Source organism: Ovis aries, chromosome 20 (assembly GCF_016772045.2).
Source record: "Ovis aries strain OAR_USU_Benz2616 breed Rambouillet chromosome 20, ARS-UI_Ramb_v3.0, whole genome shotgun sequence".
In the NCBI taxonomy this organism is placed as follows: Eukaryota; Metazoa; Chordata; class Mammalia; order Artiodactyla; family Bovidae; genus Ovis; species Ovis aries.
Window position 1 is genome coordinate 44,411,699 of NC_056073.1, and position 18,690 is coordinate 44,430,388.

The 18,690-nt window shown below is 44.3% G+C and overlaps 1 protein-coding gene across 2 annotated transcripts in view; it reads left to right on the forward strand.

Moving 5' to 3' along the window:
• Window positions 1-257: 257 nt before the first annotated feature.
• The window catches only part of ELOVL2 (ELOVL fatty acid elongase 2), a 52,392-nt gene continuing 33,959 nt past the window's right edge, over window positions 258-18,690 (forward strand). For both annotated transcript variants that reach the window (XM_042236832.2, XM_042236833.2), the window contains exon 1: window positions 258-323. In XM_042236832.2, coding sequence (XP_042092766.1) covers window positions 321-323 — 3 coding nt within the window. In that variant the 5' untranslated portion in view covers window positions 258-320. The remainder of the gene's footprint in view (window positions 324-18,690) is intronic.

Genomic DNA, 18,690 nt, shown 5'->3' on the forward strand with positions numbered 1-18,690 from the left:
GGGGCGCCGGTGGCCGGGGTAGCCGCCGCCGCCTGGCCCGCGCGCCCCTCCCCCGCCGGCCCGCACGCGCGGCGTTCCGCGAAGCCCGGGAGAGGGGCAGGGGCGGGGCGCGGCGGGCGCCCGAAACGGCTCTGCAGCGGGGGGCGCGCGCGCGAGCCCGAGGGGGCGGGGCGCGGGGCGGGGGCGAGGCGGGGCGCGGGCGGGGGCGGGGCGGGGGCGGGGACGGGGCGGCGGGCGCGCGCGGCGGGAGCGCGGGCAGAGGGACGCTGGCTACCCTGGACAGCGCATCGCCGGCCGCCGGGGTCGCCGCGCCGCCGGCCATGGTGAGTGGGCGTCGCGCGCCTCCCGCCTCCGCCGCCGCCGCCCCTTCCTCCTCTCCGCCACCGACGCGCCGGGCGGGAAGGGGGCCGAGCGGCCGGCGGCGGCGGCGCGGGGGGCTGCGGGTTCGGCCGCTGGAACCCGTCGCTGTCGGCGGGCCGGGCCGCGCGGGCCTGGGGAGGGGGCGGCGGACGTTTGCGGGCGGGGGGCGCGCGGGCCGCGCTCGGGCTCCTGTGTCGCCGGCTCCGCGGTCCTGCCCGGCTCCTCCGGGCGCCGGCCGCCGCGTCCAGCCCCCTGTTGCATGCACGTGCCCGCCGCGCCGCCCCCCTCGTCTCGCGGCGGCCGCTCCACGCTCCCGGTCCGGTCCGGCCCGGTGGACGGCGCCCCTCTTCGCGCGGGACCGGCCCCGCCGCGGGACTCACGCCGGCTCCGGGGCGCTAACGGTTGAATTCCCTCCTGCACGGAGCCTGCAAGAGCCGGGGGTGTGTCTGCGCGCGGCCTCCCCGGGTTTGCACGGAGGGGTCGGGGTGGGGTGTCCCCGTGTGAACCGGGGTGAGCGGGCCTCTCTGCTCCATTCTCTCCCCCCCCCCCTCCGCCCCGCCCCGCAACCGCTGTCTCCGCAGGCTCCGGCTCATTTCTCGGTTTATGAGGCTTTCTGCTGGATCTTAGGCTCAGTTCCCGGAGAGAAAGGGGCGTGCGTGCGTGTGTGTGTCCCCGCGTGTCCCTGACCCAGACATCGCCCGAGAGTGTCGGTGGCAGAACCCGATTCCGTGACTTCAAAAAAAAGGAAAGTGTGTGCGGAGCTCAGATGTGAAGTCGCGTACGTCCTCGGTGGCCCCTGTTCTATCTTTGCTTCTCTCCTTCCTCCCAGATGGTCCCCTCTCCCCACTTCAGGTGTCCTTAAAAGAACGCGTATCTCCTTTACCCCCGCTCCAGCTGACACCAGTCAGTCCTAGATTTTTGTCCACCCTCCGCACGCAGTCTCCCTGTGGACGGAGGAGCCTTCTTGCTTGGCCACTCTTCCTAAAAATCCAGTCTTTCCCACTCCACTCACCGCAGTTCGTATGACCCTAGTCGGCTTCATTTTTTTTTTTTCCCCCTGGAGCATCTCTGTTGTTTAACACACTCTCTATTTAGTTTATGGACTTTATTGAGTGCGTTCCCCACCGGACTGTCAGTTTCAGTAGGGCAGAGTTGGGCTTTTTTATTTTTATTTTTCGTCATTTTGTTCACTGCTCCATTCCTGGTACCTGCACCGATGCCTGGCCAATCGCTAGTGCTCCATAAACTGAAAAAAGTAGCCAGCGCGATTATAGATATATGTATTCAATTAATAGTTGTAATGATGAGAATCACGGGTAATGTTGAGAGGAGACATGTTCTTGGGTGAGAGGGGCTCGGTGTGGTGGCCCTTGACGATAAGAGGAGAGATGGCTGTGCTTTTGGCAGCTTGGCACCTGGGTGGACAAAGTGTTTTTAGGGCTAACTGGCTGTGTCCTTCAGGTTCTGAACCTTTGCTCCAAATTATTATGAATTACGAGTAAGGGAAATGTCCAAGAAAGTCTTCTTACCTGAATGGAACAGTCATGGGAACCTAAAAAAGTCAGAATAAAGGGCAAGCCGATACTGCCTGAAGACAAGCATTTTTCAGAAACTTTGGGTCTTCAGAGGAGAATTATTTCACTTGTAAATGTCCAAATCCGAGTCTTCCCACTTGGAAAAAAAAAAAAAAAGCAGTGATGCAGAGTGTGTGAAACTTCAAGGTTTATAAGGTAGTGGTTCGGTTCAGAGACACCCCTCTGGATCCAAGTCCAACATGAACAGTCTCTCAAGGTGTCTCTGCTAATTTGTCTTACTCCAAAACCCATTTTTGTTTCAAGTTCCCTTTTTCCACTTCCAGAGTATAAATTTATGGTAATCCTTTGTTTAAAGCCTGGGAAAGTGTGCTTTTATAATCTGAGCCAAATTGGTTGATAAAATCTACCTGGTAAAGTTTCTGTAAATGATGTGATTTTAACCATCATTGTACAAGTTTGTGGTTCTGACTACGGTCTTGCCCAGATAGGTAGTAAAAAATTAAAGATAAAAAGGAAAGAAAATTTTCTTTCTAATTAAAAACAAGCAACCAACCAAACCAAATGTAAGATATCTCATTTTAATGCAAGTTTATATTTTTAGGAGATTTTGCTATGTATGACTCCAGTCAAAATATCAAGTCATTTTTTTCTTTTCTTCAAAAGTGTATCAAATCCATTTTTAACGCATCCAGTTGGGTAAGCTTACTTTTTGGCTCTTCAACAAAAGGCAGAAATTTTAGCTCCCTTCAAGACATGTTTTTTGTTTTTTTTTTTTTTCAGTTGAGATATAATTTATCCCTTCAAAACATGTTAATCACAGTTTAGGAGTCTTGTCTATCTAGTCATCTTCAGGAGGCAGGGCCCTTCTGGTTAGAGTTGCGTCCAGGATCACCTCCCTTAGACAGCCGGCTGTGTACCACCTAAGTCATCAGGTTTGGGTGTTAGGAGTGGACGTTGACTGAAGGCACGGAGCTGCACTGGAAGCTCTTCTTTAGGCTCAACATAGCCAAAGTAGGTCAACATTAGTAGTTCCCATAATTCTGAAGTTACAAATTTGCTCACTTGTATTTTTTCTTAACCTTGGAATTAGGACAATGCTGGTATTTCACTAGCTCTTAACAATGAACCATTATAATAAATTGCTAGTTTAAATACAGCCATTTAAAATTTAACAGTTTAATAGCAGAATGTCAATTGTTCTGGGGTGGATGTAGCAATTTGGAACCTGAGGCTCCGACTCAACTTCTGGTTTGAATTCCAGCACAGCAGTTAACTGCGACCTTGGGCAGATTAACTTCTCTTGGCTCCAGCTTTTTCTTCTGTGAAAAAAAAGATGCTAACGTTATTTCATAAGGTTGTTTGAGGAACAAATAAGATAATGCACTTGGTGCGGCTCATTTAGTGCTGCGAGTGTTCAGTAAATGTTAACTGTTATAATGACATGTTTTTTTCCTTTCTCGCATATGTGTTTGCAGTTGAGACCCTTCTAAATGATGTCTGTGATTCTTCCCAGAATTCTCGTCCCCTTATGTGGTCCTAAAACATTGCTAGTATTGCTCTATATCCATGCCTTCCAGGAGAAATATAATGCAGGCCATATGTGTGATTTAAAATTTTCTAGTAGTCACTTTAAAAAGTAAAAAGAGACAGGTGAAATTAATTTTTAACATACTTTTAACCTAATTCACAAAAATAGTATTTCAACATGTAGTAAGCGTAGAAAACAGTGGGTACTTTTTTTTTTTTTTCTGTGTGTAATCTTTAAAATCTGGTATGTGTTTTATGCTTGGAACTTGTTCCGTTCAGCCTCACCACGATTTCTCAATAGACACATGTGGTTCGAGGTCAAGGTTACTGTGTTAGACAGAACAGCTCTGGGGTGATCCACACCTTCCAGATGTACCTCCTATCTGCTGGGCCCTTTGCACTCGCAAGAACCTCCCTGCCACCTTAAACCCAGCGTTACTGAAAGAGAGCTACTCGCCTTTCAGACTTGCCTCTGGTCCCTCTTGCTGTTAGTAATTCCACCAGCTCTGGCATCTACGGTGTCAGAAATCTGATTCTTAGTCTTTCTCTCTTCTTTGTGTTGTTTATCATCGAATCTCATATTTTAAGTTGAAAATGTCGTTTACTGTCTCCAGCCCCTTTTCCACTGTTGCTTTTTCTCCAGGTTTCTTCTTTTGTCGTCTGATTGTTTCTTTACTTGAAGCTTGTTCTTTCATCGTCGTTTTCACATAGCTCAGTGCTGGGGGCTCTCTCCTGGTATTTTCACTCCCTCCCACCTCCCCAGCCCCCTGCTTCCCTTCCCCCAGCCTGCCTCTCTCTCCAAACCACCAGCCTCCACACTCTGTCCATTCCTTCACTGGCTGTTTGTCGTGCGTCACAAATGCTTTCCATTTGATTGCTTCTTTCCGTGTTCAACATCTTTTCCTTTATCAAATATCCAAAGAAATATACTTGCTTTACCTGACAATGTGATACTAAAATGAACCACCCAAGAAAAGCAGCACAGGAAGAGAGAGGGAGGAGAAATATCAACCACCAGCAGCGAAAAGGAAGTTATTTTTGAGCTTCATCTACTTTCTAAGAACTGTCAATGGACCCGGTTAATAATAATAGCAGCAACCAGCACATCAGTGATAACACCCTGAGTTTCTCAGTGTCCTAGCAGGACAGGGCCCCGCCCTCTGTGCCTGGTGATCGAGGCCGCAAAGCAGAAGGAAGGCCTGAATCGGGAGCCAGGAGCCCTGGCCTCTCGTCCTGGGTCTGTCGTGGACCAGCTCTGTGCCCTTGACCGGGTTACTCTGGGGCACTGGTTACTCATCAGCGAAATGGGCTCCTCTTGTTTTCACAAGATGATTTTGTCAGAAGCAAATGGGGCCTTTACACTGGCCGTTCTCTCTGGCTGGGTGTTTCCCCTGCGAGCTGTGTAGTTGTCTTCCTAATACCTTCTTAGTTGGGCTTACCCTAACATCGCTATTTAAAACTGGAGCCTGCTCTCGGCCGTGTTACATGCATCTCCTTACGGCTCTCTGCTTTTTCCATAACACTATAACTTTATAATTTACTCATTTACATAGCCCTGGGAACCTTCTGATCATTTATTACGTTGTGTGCTTTCTTGTCCTTCCTATGTGAAGGCAAGCTTCGCAAGGGCAGGTGTCTGTCGCCGTTGCTCAGTGATGTAGCTCAGGCACCGAGCCTCACCCCTGATGGTCGGTGAATGCTGAGCAGCTGTTGACCAAGTGCTGGCAGGTTCTGCTGGCTCCCCGAGCAGTGCTCCTGTCTCCTTATGTCCCATTTCCCACCTGCAGAGGACAAATTGGGAAACGAACTTTTGCTTTGCAGACATATCCACAGTAACTTCCTTCAAAGGACAGTCTCTCAATGCGTTTAAAATCACCACCATTCATTCAGTTTAGGCCTGTTTGGGTAATATAGATACTTCACCAAGGCCCAGACGCCCGAGTGACCTGTTAGTAAGTGATCCTGTGTGTGTATTCCCACATCTGTATTATACTTCATAATCATTATATTTAAGGGAGGTTAGGTTGTTATTTTTAAATAGGGAAACCTGTAATTTCATAAGTTCTTATTGAAATCAAAATGTGTATGCATTTCTGTAATTCTACTTGCATTTCATAATTTGTAGACCAGACCAGATTATATTGTTTTTATATAATGAAATCTATAATTATAGATTTAAGTTCTATAATTATATAATTAAGTTCTTTAAAGATGAATAGTTTAATAATAATATAAACAAAGTTGTTATTCATACATTTACTGAATAATTACTTTACATATGTTGCCTTTTTTTGGCTTTGAATTATCACTTCAGTGCATTACAAGTATAGTAATATTTTATAGTTATTAATCAGTAAGATTTTTTAAATGCATTTTTACACACATTATCTGTTTTGAAGCCTCACAAAAGACTTTTGAGAGAGACAAGTCCTGTAGACTACCAATTTACAGGTGAGAAAATTGAGTTTCAAACAAGATAAATGATTTACTCAGGATCACATACTATAGGTAACAAAACCAGGCACAAGCCTTCTGACTCCAAAAATGTCATCTCTTTTGCTAATCCTTATAACCTTATCCTAGAACCAGTGCAAATGTACTCTTCTCATACAAATATGATGAAAGAAGACCTATTTCTTGTTACTATAGATGAGAAGGGAAAAATCAGAATGACTTCCCCATGTAATTTCTTTCTCATAAATTAAAAGAATAGGTAGCTAGATGGACAGAGATATACATACACACATACATTTAAAAGTAATGAATATACATAAAACCTAAAAGTCTGTTTCATTTGTATGGAAATGGAGCATATAAGGGAAAGCCATTTTAAATGGAGGTGATCATGAACAATATATGTGCATATCAAACCTAATCTACTTACCAGTATAATAAATATGGAAACCCTGAATAGTAGGTAATTCATTTACAAAGGAAGTAAAGTCTGTTTTTTAGTAGAATGAGTGCAGTATTGAGACATTACTCAGACCAACAGCAGCTCTGCACAAGAAGTTTTGGTTCATAATGAGAGTTCACTATTTGAGTTTTTTTCCAATGCTTAAAAGATGTACTGATTTTTCTATAAGGCTCAGTAGAATTTGGTTACTAGAATCTTCGAGTTTAATAACAGATGCTATGGCAACTTGGGAGACCGTAACTTTTTTTTTTGACCAGGTTCAAAACGTTTATTGACCATTATGCAGATAATCACGATGGTGTGATCACTCATCTAGAGCCAGACATTCTGGAATGTGAAGTCAAGTGGGCCTTAGAAAGCATCACTACGAACAAAGCTAGTGGAGGTGATGGAATTCCAGTGGAGCTATTTCAAATGCTGAAAGATGATGCTGTGAAAGTGCTGCACTCAATATGCCAGCAAATTTGGAAAACTCAGCAGTGGCCACAGGACTGGAAAAGGTCAGTTTTCATTCCAATGCCAAAGAAAGGCAATGCCAAAGAATACTCAAACTACTGCACAATTTCACTCATCTCACATGCTAGTAAAGTAATGCTCAAAATTCTCCAAGCCAGGCTTCAGCAATGCATGAACCATGAACTTCCTGATGTTCAAACTGGTTTTAGAAAAGGTGGAGGAACCAGAGATCCAATTGCCAACATCTGCTGGATTATGAAAAAAGCAAGAGAGTTCCAGAAAAACATCTATTTCTGCTTTATGGACTATGCCAAAGCCTTTGACTGTGTGGATCACAATAAACTGGAAAATTCTGAAAGAGATGGGAATACCAGCCCACCTAACCTGCCTCTTGAGAAATCTGTATGCAGGTCAGGAAGCAACAGTAGGAACTGGACATGGAACAACAGACTGGTTCCAAATAGAAAAAGGAGTACGTCAAGGCGGTATATTGTCACCCTGCTTATTTAACTTCTATGCAGAGTACATCATGAGAAACACAGGACTGGAAGAAACACAAGCTGGAATCCAGATTGCCAGAAGAAATATCAATCACCTCAGATATGCAGATGACACCACCCTTATGGCAGAAAGTGAAGAGGAACTCAAAAGCCTCTTGATGAAAGTGAAAGAGGAGAGTGAAAAAGTTGGCTTAAAACTCAACATTCAGCAAACGAAGATCATGGCATCCGGTCCCATCACTTCATGGGCAATAGATGGGGAAACAGTGGAAATAGTGTCAGACTTTATTTTGTGGGGCTCCAAAATCACTGGAGATGGTGACTGCAGCCATGAAACTACAAGACGCTTACTCCTTGGAAGAAAAGTTATGACCAACCTAGACAGTGTATTCAAAAGCAGAGACATTACTTTGCCGACTAAGGACTGTCTAGTCAAGGCTATGGATTTTCCTGTGGTCATGTATGGATGTGAGAGTTGGACTGTGAAGAAGGCTGAGCGCCGAAGAATTGATGCTTTTGAACTGTGGTGTTGGAGAAGAGTCTTGAGATTCCCTTGGACTGCAAGGAGATCCAACCAGTCCATTCTGAAGGAGATCAGCCCTGGGATTTCTTTGGAAGGAATGATGCTAAAGCTGAAACTCCAGTACTTTGGCCACCTCATGCGAAGAGTTGACTCATTGGAAAAGACTCTGGTGCTGGGAGGGATTAGGGAGCAGGAGGAGAGGGGATGACAGAGGATGAGATGGCTGGATGGCATCATGTACTCGATGGACGTGAGTGTGAGTGAACTCCGGGAGATGGTAATGGACAGGGAGGCCTGGCGTGCTGCGATTCATGGGGTCGGGAAGAGTCGGACACAACTGAGCGACTGAACTGAACTGATGCTGAAGAGTTAGATTAAAAATTAACTCATGCCTTTCAAGAAGAAATCAGAAGGTGTGCATAAGGCAAAAATCAGTGAGGCCACTTGGAGATTTCTGGAGGGCTCAGCCTGAAAGCGACTCTCCTCTCTGCCTCTGGGGGGTCCATGCGGGGGCTCTCCAGGCACCTTGGGAAGAAGGGCTGCTGCGCTTCCACTTTCTCAAAGGCTTTCATCCCAGGAAGACGCCCTCTCTTGGAGCCAGCAGCTTGCTAGATTTTTTGAAATTACAGATTTCCTGGCTGTTTAATGTTGGTGAAGTTATGCCCGAGAGAGGGTGTCTTGGGTTGTCAGCAAAATACTCTGCTGTCAGAATTGTACCTGGATGCTGTTTAACATCCCTTTTCTCCACGGGCTGGAGAGTTGTTAGTTCTTTGTATATTCAAGGAAAGCATTGCTGTCCTTTGGCCTCTTATCTATTCCGATTCCTAAGAAGAAATGGCGTGTGTCCCAAGCCATCTTGGGATTTACTGGCTAAAGTCTGTTTCAGACTCAAAGCGTACTGCCTTCACTGCCGTGTTTCTTCAGCAACGGTGTGGTGCTTACCTTGACCCCTTCAAGATCCTCCCTCTCCTACTAAAATGTTTCTGTGGTGTTTTTGGTTTCTTTGTAAATTATATTTACTGTACCATAAATCTTTTTCACTTTACAATTTAAAAGTAAGTGGGTTTGTCCCTGTTGTAACAGATTATGTAAGATAGAACAGGTGTCTGTCATAGTCGTAAGTCCTTGGTGCACACTTTGGGAATTGATAGAATTGCATTAACTTTTGGAATTGCGTTAATTTTTCTTTTGATGGAAAGAGGACTGTTGTCTACATTGAGTACCATGTTCTTTAAAATTGACATCAAGGAGATGTAGTACACGCCTCAGTAAGCCTTTGAGTAGGTGTACCCACTGGTTCATTCATCTGGCACGTGGTTGGTAACAGGCAGTACGCTTGGCACTGTCAGTTTCCATCGAAAAGACAGTTCCTGCTTCAGGAAGTCAGACGTGCAGCGAGAGACTCTTGGGTCCTCCAGCAGGAGCATATGCACAAGTCAGCAGCCGAGATGACCAGTCACTCAGGCCAGTAAATGTGCTTTATGTCTGTGTAACATTTTACCCAGTAAGACGACTTACATGATACGGTGACTAGTTGTCTTATTTTTTAAAAAAATCTAAACCCTGCAATACAAGGCACGTTTGCTTCAATATCAGGCCAAGAATGTGGTCGGGACCAGGAGATGGCTGGTAACTGAAGAGCCAGAAATCATCAGGGTCGATAAAGCTGAGGTCAAGATTTGAGTCTGTGACACCAGCGTACTCAGAAGAGGAGGCAATTCAGTGAGAGGGAAAAACATCAAACCCGTCCTTGGAGAGCTAGCACGGGTGGAAGGAGCAGGAATTTTAAGTGTACATCCCCAGACTTGGTGAAGCCACACGTGCGGACTCAGAATCGGAATGCTGGGCTGCGGAATCTGTTCTCTTGGAATCCCATGTACATGAATGTGGAAGCTAGTGTTCTAGATGGGGTTCTCAAGGAACGAGGGACACTTTCTAGCAAAGATGGTTAGTGTATGATCATAAAGGTGTTGGGGGTCAACACTGGATCTTGAGTAGGTCGGATTTTAGTAGGTAGGAAAAAGGAAGGTAGAATTGAACATTCCATTTAGGGATATAACTTGGTAAGGAAGCAGAAAGCATTAACAGGTACATTTGAGTTAAAGCTGTATGCTATGAAACTCCAGTACTTTGGCCACCTCATGCGAAGAGTTGACTCTTTGGAAAAGACTCTGATGCTGGGAGGGATTGGGGGCAGGAGGAGAAGGGGATGACAGAGGATGAGATGGCTGGATGGCATCATTGACTCGATGGACGTGAGTCTGAGTGAACTCCGGGAGTTGGTGATAGACAGGGAGGCCTGGTGTGCTGCAATGCATGGGGTCGCAAAGAGTCGGACACGACTGAGTGACTGAACTGAACTGTATGCTATGAGCAGCTTGTGACAGACAAGGACACATCTTTGCTGAGCCTAGCACAGAATAGGTGCTCAAAAAAGAGTTGAGTTGGAAGGTTAGAGACCAAGGGGATTATGGGATGAATTGAGCCAGATTTTGAAGAGTCTTGAATCTGAGGCTGGGAAGTGTCTTCTAGGTTTTGTAAACTGGATTTTGGAATGGAGAGCCAAATGATGAAAGCATTGTTTAGGAAGAGTAAGCTGGTTTCCATAACAGCTGGGGCTGGAAGAGCCTGGATAAGGAGGTTATAAGGGGGCTAGTTCAGTGTGTTAGTTCTCTTATTTTCATGTTGTCAACTTTTGAAAACAACTCTTTCACCACACACTCCTAGGTTCAATTCTCTACTCCATTTATCTCATCTATAAAATATATAGTAACATAAGGTGAATATTAGATCAAGATAATATATAAGGCCCCTCATAATAGATAAGCTAGCCAAGAGTAAATACTCAAAACTGGTGGCCCACAGAAACTTCATCATATTCATATTTACAAACCTAACTTTTCTCTATGCCCAGGATAGAGATCTTTAAAAATCTAACTTGATTGATATATTTACATTAAAAAGTTTTTCATATTCCTGAGATTTTAGTTTTGACATTCAGGACTTTTTCTGGGGAGAATGAAAAATTGATAAAGACTTTATTCTTTGTCCTTTTCTTTAGGCTGCATGAATTCTGTTAAATAGTGAAAAATGAAAGGCTAAACTGTGTTCTCATTTCAGAGCAGTTTTTCTCACTGAATGATTCTCACCAACAGATGCAGTCACATAACTGAATGTATTTTGAAAATTGTTTAATGGATTTGAAGTACCATTTTGGAACCTTCTAAGAGTGCCACGTAATCAGATTAAACTTCAGCTATTTTCCCAACTGCCCACATCAAATTGCCTTTGTCTTGAGCCTCTTAATTGTGCTTAATCTAATGGCTTAACCCTTACAAATGTGCAAGAAAACAGATCTTCCGTGCTCTGCCTTTGCCACCAGATTGCCGTTACTTCGCATACTAAAACCCTAAATAAAGCTGATTCTTAGATTGGTATGTTGTATTGCAAATCATGAGGAAAGAATATATCATATATATATATATATGATATACATGATTTTATATATTTACTGCTGCTTTTCCTACTTTTCCCCTATCAGTTTAGTAGTGGAAATTGATTATAAATTTTAGTGTATGTGTAAAACCAAACGAAATAGGTGGATGATATGGGGCTTATTACTTTTCATGATCTAGGAGAGGACAGTGTTAGAAGAGGCTAAGATTGGGTGAGAAAAGTCGAAGACGCGTTGGATATGTTGCGGGCAGGGGACAGACCCGTCTTCCTGGCATGAAGTTGTTGCTTAGAGGACTGGTTCAGGCAAGGCTGGAGGAGGACTTTGAACCAAGTGGAGGGAAGTCTCCAGGTTGCTGGTCAAAGTCCATGATGCCCTTGCACATAAAACCCTTTCCTACCTAGTAGTTGCTTTGCCTTGTATGGTTCATTCTTTTTTAAAAAGAAAAAATAGGATAATTATACCTTCAGTGTGTGAGCAACCTTAGAGGAACTTTCCACAATGTCCCTCTTAGTGATAATCATAGCACCACATGTTTGTATGCTTTTCAGTTTACAGGACATGTTCACGGCATCTCAGTTATAGGTTAATTGCTTAGTTCATGATCTGCCTTCCCCTCTGCAGTGTAAGGTCTGCAAGGGCAAGAACTTTGTACATCTTGCTTACCGCTGCAGTTTCCACACTAGGATGGTGCTAGTGTGCAACAGACACCCAAAGAATACTCACTGGATAAATGGTCAGACGTGTCCAGCAAGAAGAAACAGACTCGGGTTGTTTTATTCAGAGTCCTATGACTAGTACGTGGTGGTTTGAGGATTCAAGCCCACTCTATACCTGTGTCTCATTCTTCCACCATCGCTTGTTTCATTATAGTAATTGACTTTCCTGCTACCCATGGTAATTTCAGCAAGACTGAAAAATCACCAACCATAAAAAGTGACAGATTTGATCACATCAAAATGTTAAATTTTGACATGGCAGAAAACACTATTAGATAGAGATTTTAAAAACAAGCAACAGACCAGGAGAAGATATTTGCCGTCTGTGTAAGAGTACAGATTGTTATATAGATGACTTTTATAAAATCAGTAGATGGAAAGGCTTCCCAGGCGGCTCAGTGGTAAGGAATCCACCTACCATTGCAGAAGACACAGGAGATACGAGTTCAGTCCCTGGGTCGGGAAGATCCCCTGGAGGAGGAAATGGCAACCCACTCCAGTGATCTTGCCTGGAAAATCTCATGGACAGAGGAGCGTGGCGGGCTACAGTCCATGGGATTGTAAATAATGGTACATGACTGACCACACACACATAAATGCAAACAGCAGATAAGCAACCTGTTAGAAGCGTGGATGGGCAGCTGTTATTAATGGCAGCTCACTGCAGGGGAAACCACAAGTCAATAAACATTGAAAGGCGTGCACAACCGCAGGAGCAATAAGGAAATGCAAATTAAAGCCATGCCACACACATGAACTTGACAAAAACTTTAGGAGGCTGACAGCAGCAAATCCTGTAACTTCTCTTAGAGCACTATGGCAGTTTTTACCAAAATTAGACATTTTAATAAACAACATAGCAATTCCCAGAGAAATTCTCACTTATGAACACAAGGAGACTTGGATAAAGCATCATCATTTGTAATAGCCCCCAAACTGGAAATAACCTATAAAGCCTAAAAAACCTATAATGCATAACATTATAGACTATTCATAGGATGCGATCCATAACAGCAGTTACAGTGAGTGAACTGGAATAGATGAAGCTGCAGAAATCAAGTATAATTTATATGCAACCTTAAGATGTACAAAAGCAATGTGATTTTTGTTTGAATATCTGTATGTAAATATATAAAAATGGACAAGAAGGCCTTATATCAAAATGATTGCAGTGGTTATATCTGAGGAGGGAATAAGGGACACGGCGTCAGGGAGGCATGCAAAGGCAAGGGCGACTTGATCAATTATGTTTTATTTCTCTGTTCCCAGCACCTGCTAGGTGTATTCGGGAAATAGTGAATTAATTTTAAAAGATATGAAACAAATGTGATAGAGTTTTGACATGTGGTCCTTATTTTACTCTTCTTCACCTTTTTATGCCTTTCTGTTTTTTTCTCAAGTTGAAAATGGATGTGGGATCTGCATTAGAGATCTGATATGAATAGCTCATGTAGGACAGATGAGCCTCAAGACAGGATGGCCTTCTGTTTGCTGAGACCCTAGTCCATCCTTTTTTGTCTGGCGGAACCAACTCTGAAAGAAAGACCTTACAGGGTCAGACTCGGTCGCCATGCGGTTTTAGAGGACTAAAGGATAAACGGTAGATGGGCCTGTTTGTTGTTCTCAACATTCATCAGAGGAAGAAGGGTGTTTTCCTAGGCGCCATAGAGAGACAATAGCCAGACACCAACAATAGCACCTGATCACCCTTAGTAAGCCAGAGCTCCAGGAACTCTCAGGGGAACCTTTCCTATATTTACTCATCCTCAGGGCAGACCTGGGAGTTGGTACCAACACCTCCTTTTAGCAGACAGGGAAACAGAGGCAGGCTGGGGAGAGACGCTCGTGTGTCCTCGCAGGAGGCCGTGGGGATGGACCCTGAACGCCTGCGTGCAGCAGCTGTTCACTCTAACTGCTAACTTAGGCAGTGCTGTCTCTGCGAATATTCATGTTGAATATCCCTTGGGTCCTTTTCCTGTGTTATAACTCAAACTAGAATTTCGTTACTCTCCTTTTTACACTACTGCACTTCCTCTTCTAATTTTTTGAAAAAGGACCATAGGAAAAAAAAAATTTTTTTTAAAGACATCACTGTTGAGATAAGCCTAAATTCAAGAAGGGACATTTCTCCTATGACGTCACTCCCTCTAAATGATCCAAGGGTGATGGTGGAAAAGAGACACAGACATGACTGTGCTGCTCAGCGGGGGCCTGAAAATGCAGGGAATGAATGAACACCTGTTCAGCGTCTGCTTTGGGCACAGGCCGGTCATAGATACTTTCACAGATATGACATCCTCTAAGCTTCACGTAAGTTAGGATGCTTATTTTATAGATAGCAAAGATATTACTCCCAGATGATTATCTTGCCCAAGGTTATACAGCTACTTACTGTCAGAACCAAGACTAAAACCCTTGTAAAACCCCCATTCTTTCCAAGGAACCACCCTGAATGCCATGCCGTCTCCTTTAACATAACTCCCACACACACCAGACCCAGGATTGGCTAAAAATAATCACCAGCTGAGTGGGTGGCAAGAAGGCACAACATTCCTCTAAGCGGAGGGTAGTGGTTCATTATTTATTAGCTCATGGAAGTTAGACAAGTTGCTTTATTTCTCAAAGCCTCACTTTCCTGCTCTGTTGAAGGAGGTGAAAATATCTATTTTATAGAGTAGCTGAAAGAATTAAGTGAGATAATAGTATCTAATATGCCCAATAAATATGACAGCTGATTCCTGATAAACACATTCCATTTTCATTTATTATTGCAATTATTGTCTGTGTGTGTGCTATATGCTCAGTCCTGTCTGACTCTCTGTGACCCCGTGGACTGTACCCCACCACGCTCCTCTGTTCATGGGATTTCCCAGGCGAGAATACTGGAGTGGGTTGCCATTTTGGGTTGCCATTTCCTCCTCCAGGGGATCTTCCCGACCCAGGGATCAAACCCACGTCTCTTACGTTGGCAGGCAGATTCCTTACCACTAGCGCCACCTGGGAAGACCATTGTCATCTAGTTTCTATGATGAAGAAATCAGTGACATTGGAGGATAATTCTGAAATTAGGAATTCCTGATTGTTTTAAAATTCAAAAAACATTTTTTTTTTTAAAGAAAAGCTCACTTCCTGACAGCTGTAGGTAACTAATGAAGGAGAATTAGTGCTTTCTTTATGAACCAGTCAGTATGTAAAAAGAAAAGAAGAAAAGAGAATCTACACCCATTTTTACAACTTGTAGGCAGTTCTCTGCTGATGGAAATAGTTACTCTGGGCTAAAGCCATTCAATCACAGATCAGCCTGTTTGTTGCCACCAGCTTCTTGCCAAGAGTAAAATCTATAAAAAGTGGCCAAACTGAAGAGTCAGATAAATGTAAAGTTAAATGAAGCTGGAGCTTATCAGAGCAGCCACCGCAAGGGAGGTGTATAGTATATAGCATTCTAGGGCAAAAAGCTATTCTATTCCGGAGTTAAAGCGCTACATCCAAATCTAAAGCAAAACCAAATCCCCAGAGACTAAGCAACTCACACACTGCATTAAGAAGCTCTGTAGTCATCATTTAGTTGATGAAAGAGAAGAGAAATCTATGTCGGTAGATTCTCCCCAACAAAAGTCCAAATTTGGCCCATTTGGAGGGATGGTATTGGGGGAAGTTTTTAGGCACAGGCAAAAGGAATTGGTTATATCAATGGAAATTGGTTACTCTTATTCACAGTAAGGAAATGGCAATCCACTCCAGGACTATTGCCTGGAAAATCCCATGGACAGAGGAGCCTGGTAGTCTACAGTCCATGGGATCGCAAAGAGTCGGACACGACTGAGCGACTTCACTTTCACTTTCATTCACAGTAAGAGGTAATAGTTCTATCACGTTCTGAAAATGTTCACTTCTGAAGGCTCTGTATTTTGCAAAGATATTGACAGACTAACTGGAATAAATCCAGAAGAGGAGGCTGAAGAAAGCGAGGGTCGAGAGTGCCTGTCACATCTGTGGATGGGTGTCTGATAGTTTATGAATTAATGCTCGTGGGAGGAGGAAGAAGGGAGCAGGAAAGGCCAGACAACAAAGTCGGGAGGGAGAACGGGAAAGAGGAGTTTACTGAGGCTTTTGGAAGAAGTGATGGCTTGATATGAAATGTCAAGTATGTTCAGGGCTCTCAGGTGAAAGGAAAACGGTCCTGGTCGTGTGTGATTTTAGACGAGAGAACTAGGACTGGTGGGTAACCGTTGGATGGAGAAAGATTTTTAACCCAAAATAAGAAATGGTTTCCTAAAAATGAGAAACATTCTAAAAATAGACCGTGCTACCTTGCCAAGCAGTGAGAAGTGTTTCACTAGAGGTTTTCCAGTAGGGTGGGTGGGTTTCTATTGGAATTATTGTGGAAATCAAGCATTTCCGACTTGGCTGCAAAGTTGAATTAGATGCCTTTTTCCCCCCATATTTTGTGAATGAGGTTCACGGCCACAATACTTCCTGGTGCCGGTGCCCGGGCAAGAACTGGGTCCCTTAACTCGTGTTCCAGTGCTTTCTGCCACATGAAGATGGTTGCTGACTTTATAGGGAAGCAGTCGTTTTTACTGAGTAAATAAATGTGTGGGCATCTCCTTTAAGAGATCCAGCTGAACTAGGAAAGCCCCTTCTGGGAGCTTTAATTAATAATGTGTGTAACACTGAGTTAGTCCTACATTCTGACACTCTGCTAAGTGCATGCAAGTTACCCTTATGAGACTGACATGAATATGTTTTATTCTAAAAGATTTTATCCTAAGCTAAAATAACTATTGGAAGGACTGATGTTGAAGCTGAAATTCCAATACTTTGGCCACCTGATGCGAAGAGCAGACTCATTTGAAAAGACCCTGATGCTGCGAAAGATTGAGGGCAGGAGGAGAAGGGGACGACAGAGGATGAGATGGTTGGATAGCATCACCGACTCAACGGACATGGGTTTGGGTAGACTCCGGCAATTGGTGATGGACAGGGAGGCCTGGCGTGCTGCGGTTCATGGGGTCGCAAAGAGGTGGACACGACTGAACTGAACTGAAAATAACCGTTGCTGTCATGGAGTTACATAGCTTTGTCTGTGAACATATTTAAGTGACTCTATTAGGAAATTCTTGAGATTGAAGGAATAGCAAGCTAGAATAAGTCCCTGGTAGCTGAGTCGGTGAAGAATCTGCCTGCAGTACAGGAGACCCAGGTTCAGTCCCTGGGTCGGGAAGATCCCCTGAAGAAGGAAATGAAAAACCACCCCAGTATCCTTGCCTGGAAAATCCCATAGACATAGGAACCTGGTGGGCTGCAGTCCACTGGGTCACAGAGTCAGGCACAACTGAGTGACTAACATTTAGGCTTATAAACAGTTAGGTGAAAATAGGACTCCTGCTCACTCAGAGAGAAGAGAGAACCGGCGAAAGCGTGTGTGTGTTGTAAGGGTTTCCCTTTGATTGTTAGCAGCTGCTGCCTCATGCTGCGTGTCCTGGTGGGCTTCAGAGCTCTGTTTTACTGAGATAGTGGACATGAAGAAAATAAACTGCTTCCATTTCCCCGCAATTTCTAGCTTTTCTGGTGAAGAAACCAAGGAGACTTGCTATTTAAGAATCAGCTGCTTGGTGGCTGTCCCAGGGATCTGTAATATAACACCTAACTCGAGTCCAGGATTAACGCGGAAAAGTTGGCTGGTCTCTCGTGTTACAGCCGGGAAGGATTGCTAAGGATTTCCCACCACGTGCTGTGCAGCAGAAGCTCACAGCCCCGCCGGCGTCTTCTGACCTTTTCGCCCAGCCTGCTGCTGGCTGCGGTGGTCTTTCCATTTCCAGCCTCGGGGCTGTTTAAAGCCATGCAAATTAGTTGGTCAGACTTTCTTTTTGAAAAAAAAAAAAAAACAAACAAACAAAAAACAAAACACAAAACCCTGTCTAACATCTCCGGCTTTGACTTTCCACCTTTATGTAAATCCAACACCCGTTTTCACACAGTCAGACCGCGGAGCTTTTTCTGTCTCTTACGGCTCTAGAGACTAAGTTGGGCCACAACTTGAGAAATAACTAGAAACAACTAGAATCAAGTAAGGTCACTAGTGAACTTCACGTGCTCACATAATCTTCCCGAAAACCGAGCGGCATCCGGTACCTTCTTAAATAGAACTCTGGAATGTGGCTCACCCCCACTTCTACTGCCCAGAGGCGGTACCCTTAGCATTACTGAATTTATCTTTTCTCTTTTAAAGACTGGGAGGGAAAACACTGTGAGCCTGTTATAGCTGCTTTAGCTGGGTTGGGATGATCCCCTGGAGAAGGGAATGGCTGCTCACTCCAGTATTCTGGCCTGGAGAATGCCATGGACTATACAGTCTGTAGGGTCACAAAGAGTCAGACACGACTGAGAGACGTTGACTTCTTCAGTCATGTATTCACTTTAAATATTTCTTCTACTCTATTAAAAGTTACATGGCAGATAAGCATTCAAAAGACCTTGGTTGCATGAAGTTAAACTAAAAAATTATTGAATGAAAATGAGTGAAGTAACCCAGCTTGCTGGAGAAATGATTCAGTGTTCCTCTGAAAGGCTGTAGATTCACTTTCACCGACTTCAGTCCTGTCTGCCCAGTTCATTTCCAAATTACCCTTTGGGCCAACATACTTCAGACACTGGCACCATATATGAAGTTAAAAATATTTTTATTTAGTTATCTAA